The sequence below is a fragment of the Aegilops tauschii genome, chromosome 6 (genome assembly GCF_002575655.3).
Source record: "Aegilops tauschii subsp. strangulata cultivar AL8/78 chromosome 6, Aet v6.0, whole genome shotgun sequence".
Taxonomy (NCBI): domain Eukaryota; kingdom Viridiplantae; phylum Streptophyta; class Magnoliopsida; order Poales; family Poaceae; genus Aegilops; species Aegilops tauschii.
The window spans coordinates 48,909,611-48,917,087 of record NC_053040.3 but is presented as its reverse complement, the minus strand read 5'-3'; the positions used below and the strand labels follow the sequence as shown (position 1 = coordinate 48,917,087).

At 45.4% G+C, this 7,477-nt stretch overlaps 1 protein-coding gene across 2 annotated transcripts; it reads right to left on the bottom strand.

Moving 5' to 3' along the window:
- Positions 1 to 4,407: 4,407 nt before the first annotated feature.
- LOC109755119 (uncharacterized) lies at positions 4,408 to 7,051 on the bottom strand. Of its 2 annotated transcripts, none has more exons than XM_020314000.4 (4): positions 6,601 to 7,051; positions 5,353 to 5,502; positions 4,885 to 5,259; positions 4,408 to 4,759 (listed from the first exon to the last, which is right to left on the bottom strand). In XM_020314000.4, the coding sequence occupies exons 1-3, from the start codon at positions 6,823 to 6,825 to the stop codon at positions 5,215 to 5,217; spliced, it is 420 nt and encodes a 139-aa protein (XP_020169589.1). In that variant the 5' UTR covers positions 6,826 to 7,051; the 3' UTR covers positions 4,408 to 4,759; positions 4,885 to 5,214. The 2 variants fall into 2 exon arrangements, with proteins under 2 accessions (XP_020169589.1, XP_020169588.1); XM_020313999.4 differs by having other exon boundaries at positions 5,346 to 5,502; positions 6,601 to 7,050.
- Between the last annotated feature and the right edge of the window lie 426 nt (positions 7,052 to 7,477).

Here is a 7,477-nt window from a genome sequence, read left to right as displayed (position 1 = left end):
TCTAAAATATATTTTTAGCACATATTATTTTTGTCAAAGAACTGTTTACCTTTGCCTTGGTCTGCAATATTGTTATGCAGGACAATTGTTCACTGCAAAAGCTATGGCTATGTCATGGATGTATAAACTCGTGCTACCATTATAAATGCGCTAGTATCTTATCATGCCATCAAGCTCGATGAATATATGTGCAAACCGCCATTCTGCAGACCGGTTTACATCAATATGACGTGGCTAATTCGCCCGTCCACGCCGGTTTACAATACCGTGGCCGACTCATCTGTCTGTGCCGCCTCTGAAGCCGCGGTCGTCTTTGTCGCCCGTCTCTCGCGGCCTGGTCTACATCAACACACCGGGCCGCACCCGTCTGCATGAGCCGTTTTTTGAGTATGAGCAAGTCACAGCTTGGGTAGCCCGGTTTTCTTTCAACAAAATGGAAGCAAATTATCATATACTATCAACCGCCGTCTGCACCGGATGGCTCAATGGACATGCGCACAAGTCGCCATCACTACAGTTTGGTTAAACTTCAAACAGCCAGTTGGAAGGAACCATCGGCCGAGTTGCTGACACGGCTCATACGGGATCATTTATAACCCGCCGCAGTCACCTCAACCTTCTGTGGATACACATCGTGTTATCAACACCAATGATATACAAGTTATGCTGGTTTATATCACGGTTAAATATGGAGAATCTCAAGCCAACTCCTCGAGTCATCTTGAGACTCGGGGGCTACAGTGACATGACTCAGGAACCCCGGGTCGTTGGAGGGAATGATAACCCGGTTTCGGAGGCTGCTACCATATTGATGAAACTTTAAAGGCCGTCAGAAAATTGTCGGTTCAAATAAAGATTCCGGTTTAAAATCCGGTTCAAGAGATATCTTTCTCCCGCAAAGTTTTGAAGCTCTCAAATTCGGTTCAAACATCCGGCTCAAGCTAAATTTGTATCTTATAAAGCTTTGAAGCTCTCAATATCCGTTTTACAAATTTCCGGTTCAAAAAGAGGTTATCTCTCGCAAAGTTCGAGTTCTCAGGAAAAATTAAAGGGACCAAAGAGAGTCTGTTACAAAGCACAACTCAAATATAAGTACCCTGCTTTAATGACCATTGGGAGCTGATCGTATTCGAATTTAGCTTAACCCTTTTGGTGTGACCCTGATCGTATTTGAATCAGAGTCGTTAAATATTCTCATGATCACTAGGGAGCTTCCTGTTCAAACATAGGTCGTATTCGAACCAAAGAGAACATAGCTGTCGGTACCCTTTTGATTGGCACACTGCCGAGCTCACTAGGGGCTTCTTGATCGTATTCGAATCATAGCTCAACCCCTTTTGGGAACCGACGTGGATCGTATTCGAATCAGCATCGTTAAACAACTCTCAAGGTCATTTGGGGGCTTCCTGTTCAAACATAGGTCGTATTCGAACCAAAGAGAACATAGCTGTCAGTACCCTCTTGATCGGCAACGCCAAAGCCACTGGGGGCTACATGATCGTATTCGAATCTTAGCTTAACCCCTTTGGGACGGTTTTCTGATCGTATTCGAATCAGAAGCCTCAAAATTTTTGAAGTCTCTTTTTGCAAATAATTTTTGGGATTTTATTTGAAAGCTCTTTTGAACACATCTAAAGTGTATATGAGTGGTTTCTATTTAAACCCGGCTTGATTTTCGATGATAAGTCGTCGGCTTATGACAATCTTCATCTATGTAGAAGCATTGGCTTAAGGATTGGATTATCACTCTTACTGCACAGGTCATGTAAACCGGCAGTACAAGTTCAATATCATAGTGGTTATATGTGAGGTATTATGACCCGCCCCGCGGCAAACTGCCAAGGGTTCTTGTGATCTACTTGTGTGCAGGTCCAAGCTCATCACTGAAATTAGTGCTCATCAATTCTTGATTTTCTCAAAGGCTATAAATAACCGGGTTATAAAAATTCCGGCTTACAATGGAGGCGTAATAAATCGCCATCGGCCAAGAGCCGCCGGGTATTTAAAACTCCGGATTTACTTGTCAACAGATAAGGTATTTGAAATCTTCAAATAGCCAAACTTGGCTGGCTTTTCATTATGATTTGAATGATTGAGGTTTTCAAACTGGGTTAGTCAAATCTTTAATAGCCAACATGGCTGGATTTTTATTATGGTTATCAGAAACTAATATTATGATTGAGGTTTTCAAAGTCGCATCAGCGCAATGGCTATTATTTTATCAATGGATATGATTTATTCTACAATAATAGGAATAGTCCCGAGTCGCTGCAGGCTTACAACCCGGCACTTGGGGGCTACATTATTCAAGTTGATATTAATGCCAGCATGCACCATGGCACTTGGGGGCTAATGCAAAGTCATTTTTTGCTCACTTCATTGAAGACCCGACTCATCACATCGTAATGAGCCGGCCCTTGGGGGCTACCAATTGCTCCTGGCAACAATTCAAGACAATTCTAGGATGACCCGGCTAAACTACTATGACTATAGCCGACTCATGGGGGCTACACAACTGGATTTTATTTAAAGCCATGGTGATAAGTCCCGGCTTATTCATGCTGATTAAACCGGCCCTTAGGGGCTACAGGTAATATGGATATAAGGGAGAAATATCTTCAAATTCTCAGTTTTGAGTAAATCAGATTGACCTGGTGTCTGCAAAAATCACGAACCGGCGTCGGCGACAATTATGACTTGGCATCATCTATTTATAACCCGGCAATTTTGTTACTCATAAACCGGCAAGTTTTATATCTTTAAGCCGGATGAATATAAGTTGAATATTTGAAGGCCAATATTTTTGTCAAGTCAGAGCATTGAAAGGCGACTCAAGTGGATTATCTCTTACAATATTTCTCAACAAGAGACCAATGTCAGCAAATTGACTCTGAAGCTGGCCTGTTGACCCGGATTTTCAAAGGAAGTATCTGGATTTTTTGCATTGGCAAAATTTGAACATATCTGCTAAAGAGATTTGCTATGAGATTATGGATACATATCAAGAAGGAAGATGACAATGACTTAAGGATGATCAAGTGCCGGCTTACAAAGAATATTTAACCCGGAACACAACCTGTCAAATTTGTTCTTGTGTTTATAATGCAGATTCGTTTAAGATGGATAAATCCAAATTAAACTGGGGGCTAATGTCGGGGATATACGCCGCGGTATGACCCGGCCGGAAGTATGACCCGGCCGGACTTGGCGCTTCACCGTGACCCGCCGGAGGACTGGAGACTCACGGGTCTGGCGGCTCACTGTCAGACGACTCACGGATGACCCCGACGGCGGGTCAGATAGAAGACTGGGCCCAAGGCCCAGAAGGCCGGCTCACGTTTATGATGGGCCGGCTTAAGAAGAAAGGGATGACGAATATTTCCTTTACGAGGAAGCAAGACCCGGACTTGTAATTAACTTGTAAGAGAAGATAGATTAGTCCTAGTCCTACTAGGACTGCACATGTAACCCGCCCCTCTAACTTATATAAGGAGGGGCAGGGCACCCCAAAGAGGGAGAGGCAACAAGAAATAATCTCTAGGGCTAAACACCGAGAGCCGGAGCCGGCGACTCTCCCGTGATCATAATGGGACCTAGCCTCAAAGAGCACGTAGGGTTGTTACCGGATGATGTTTCCCGGGGCCCGAAGCTGTCTAAACCCTTGTCTTGTGTGTCGCGTCTCTCGTCCCGATCAACCCCTCTCAAGCTACTACATAGATGCGTTGGCCTCGCGACTAAGTCCTGACACTAAGGACATCTGCAGTGACAATTCCACGACAGCCACCATCACGGCAAAACAAAAACGGTCCCTAACGGGGACAAGCCGACTAGGACAACTACAGGCACACAAGGCTTATGTCCGCCTACCTGATCAGGGTAGTGCGCGCACATAACCTTCCCTCGTGGGAGGCACCAGCGAGAGGCACGGCAATAGACCCGGTTAGGACCCTCCCATAAAGGCAAGTATGGTTGCACTGGTCAGCTCGATATGATGGCACCATGACTTAGCCAACAGTTGTTCAAGTTCAATTAAGTCTGGTTAAACTTGAATGCAATAAGCTGAGCCATATTAAATTAACATGATGCAACTACAATGCATGAGCATGATATCAACATAAGTATGAGGGTACACTACTAGGAAAAAGGCTACCAACAGCGCGGGTAAAATGGCTACTAGCAGCGCGGGTACCCGCGCTACTAGTATCGCGCTACAGCAAATAGTTAGTAGTAGCGTGGGTGCACCCGCGCTACTACTAAGAAGTTAGTAGTAGCGCTGGTGCACACCCGCGCTACTACTATCAAAATAGTAGTAGCGCTTCTAGTATACTAGGCGCTACTACTATGCTAGATAGTAGTAGCGTGTAGTTTTCCCCAGCGCTACTACTAACAAATTATAAATTAAAAAAATAAAAATTACGTGCATTATTCATAGATAGAAATCAGGGACACGTCCAGTGCAAAATAAATTAAACACACACAACCGAAGGTGGCTACCTTCCCTAGTGTTCCACCACCAGCCTAAACAGACCACTTATCTACATGTATCTACCAAGGCTTGGTGTTCAGACGCCGGAGGACCCTAATCGTCCCTCACCCCGAAAGATGGCGTCGAGGTCCTCCACCTCGGCGACATCCGGCATCGTGACCACATGGACGATCATCCGTGCGGCGCGGTCGCTGGGCTTCACGTCGAAGTCCACCTCGAATTGGTTGAAGAGCACCACGCCCACCAGGCTGTCGTAGTCAGTGTCAATCACCCCTACGGCCACGTCGGGAAATTGAAAACTTGTTAGTACGCATCAAAGTTCAAATCCGGTAGGGTATTTTCTTTCTTTTTAGCACATGCACATGCATCAATAGTAACAGCCGGAGGCTAGTCCTTACTTTTTGCACGAGACATGAAGAAGGCCAGGTCCCCTCTTTGTTGCACGAATGAATCAAAGGAAGACACTGCCACAAGACATGAAGAAGGCCGGGTCCCCTCCTTCTGTAAATAGCTCAAGGTTCTGAAGTTGCAAGGAATCTTAATACAATGAACTCATAGTAATGCATAATAACAAGAAAAAGGAAAAAAATCATGAATCCTAAAGAAAAAGATCATTATGGGAGTCAAGATAATGTGGGTAACAGTATTCATTAATAAGAAAAATGGGCTGAGATTTCTCAAGTGACATTTGTTTCACCAACAATGATTAATGACCAGGCATGTAAGATTTACTTGCGCAGCATCAGCATACCCTCTGGTCCTTGCAAGTAAATCTGAAAAGAGAGCAATTTAGACATAAGTACAATTATGCTACTGGCTGCCAAAAGAGCATCAAACAAACGGTGACAATAGAACAAACAAGCAACATTGGCAGAATCATCAGAATTGTGTTGCTGCTCCCTCAGCCAATAAATATGCATCTTCGTCGTCGGCATATGTGAGATGACTTTGCTGCTTGATAAGGTCTGTAGCTCACAAACCAAGCCGCAACACTTTCGCACCACCATGCTAAACCACTGTTGCATCAGAGAGAGAGAGTTCTATCAGATCATAACTTTTTGAGAATTGAGAAGCATAATCAATCAGCCATGTGGTCTAAAGTAGTAACATATAGAGATCACGGTTGCAGTTTCCACATAATCCGACAAAAGATTGGACAAAAACACAATTCCATATAAAAATTTACTCGCCATTTTACTACTTTTCTTGTACTCCCAAATATGTTGTATCCAGCAAAAGATTGGACAGAACCACAATCAATTATTCTTGAAAGCTACGCCCCATAATCTATCCAGAAAAATGTCCCCACCACAGGATAGTACCCACATCAGCAGCAACCTGGCACAGTTCATTTGCCACTGCCACCAGACAAGGATTAAGCAATGAATATAATTATATGTTCAATGCATCAGGTAGGCAGGCTCATGCTCATTGCTTTTCAGGTATATTCACAATCTTTCATACAGCGTTTTAAGCTCTTCCTATTGGTGTTCAACTTGGCAATTTAGTTCTACAACCACACTAACTGTCAATCATTGGGATTTATCATATGATAAAATTAGGCCTACATATTACCGTGTAATTATCTTATCAGTGAGAAGTCCCTATCTATCGGTGATGTATGTGTACGAGAAACGACTCTCAAAATAAAATGCGAACGATCGGCCCCTCCAATTTGTCGCAGGGTTGATGGTCGGCTAGGTGATGTATACAGTTTGCAACATACAGTTTCAGCAGTGGAAAAATAATTTAATACAGGGTTGATGGTCGCAGGAACTGGCAGTCCTGGGGACTTCTTTTGTCCGGAAAAATTAATAATCTATAATTACTAAACACTTATTCAGTCATTTAGATCATTATTGAGATCCCAATACAAAATGAACCTGTCACTCAACACTTTCTATCCAGGGCGAATCTGGTAAACAACTATTCGGTCCCAATGGAATCCGTACATCCATTGTTCACTAGTGGAAATTACACATTAGAAAACGTAGCTAACCTCAAATCCCCTGATCTTCTAGCTTCGCCACCGGTCCTATCTAGATGGTTCGATGGGTCAATGGATCGAGGAGAGAAACGGGGGCGAGGGGGGAGATGGATCAATGGGTCAGTACCTGCGGCGGCTGCGGCGAGATTCGGAGGGGACTGACTGGGGACAGGGCGCGGAGCCGCGGATCCCCGCTGCACCTCCAACTCCTCCAGCCGGCGGCTTCCTCAGCTCGTTCCCAGCGCCGGCTTCGGCAGCACTGCTCCTCCCACGCGCCTGCTGCCTGTTGGTCTGCACCGTCCGCGCCGCCACTAGGCTCGCCCTCGGGGCCGCCGCGCCGCCCTGCCTCCATGCCGCGGCGGGGAGCAGCCCGGACTGGCCGCCGGGATGGGCCTGGTCGGCCGGGTGGTGGAGGAAGGCTGCACGCGTGTGCGGCCACACGGCGGAGGATCCCGGCATGGATCGGAGAAAGGGAGAGATCCTGTCGGCAGAGGAGACGAGAGGAGAGGAGGTGGAGGGGATGTGAATCGGGGGTGCGGGAGTGGGTGGACTGGGATGGTTGACGGGGTGGGGGATGTGACTGAAAGGCTAGCGGTAGCGCAGGGTATCTCACCGGCGCTACAGATATCCACTTAGCAATAGCGATGGTTTAAAACCCATGCTACTACTACGGTCTGTCCGCGGGGCGCGTTTGAATAATATTTACTAATAGCGTGCTCTCTACTACTCCCTCCGTCCCATAATATAAGAACATTTTTGACACTAGTGTAGTGTCAAAAACGTTCTTATATTTTGGGATGGAGGGAGTAGTAAATAGTAGTAGCGTGGGTAAATAAAGAGCGCTACTAGTAAGCGTCTGTGTATAAGCTTTTCCCTGGTAGTGGTAGTGCAACATAATCATCGAGCATAACCATAATGAAACATTAACCAAATGAGCATGGCAAACTGACGAGCATAACATTACACATGAGCATGCCATGACTACTAGCATCATAAATAAATAC

Excerpts from the sequence above, each read along its gene's own strand:
- LOC109755119 (XM_020313999.4), bottom strand. The coding sequence starts at position 6,825 with ATGGAGGCAGGGCGGCGCGGCGGCCCCGAGGGCGAGCCTAGTGGCGGC. Across the intron at positions 5,503-6,600 it reads TCTCGCCGCAGCCGCCGCAG|TGGTTTAGCATGGTGGTGCG; the intron begins GTACTGACCCAT and ends CTGATGCAACAG. Across the intron at positions 5,260-5,345 it reads TGATTCTGCCAATGTTGCTT|ATTTACTTGCAAGGACCAGA; the intron begins GTTTGTTCTATT and ends CTCTCTTTTCAG.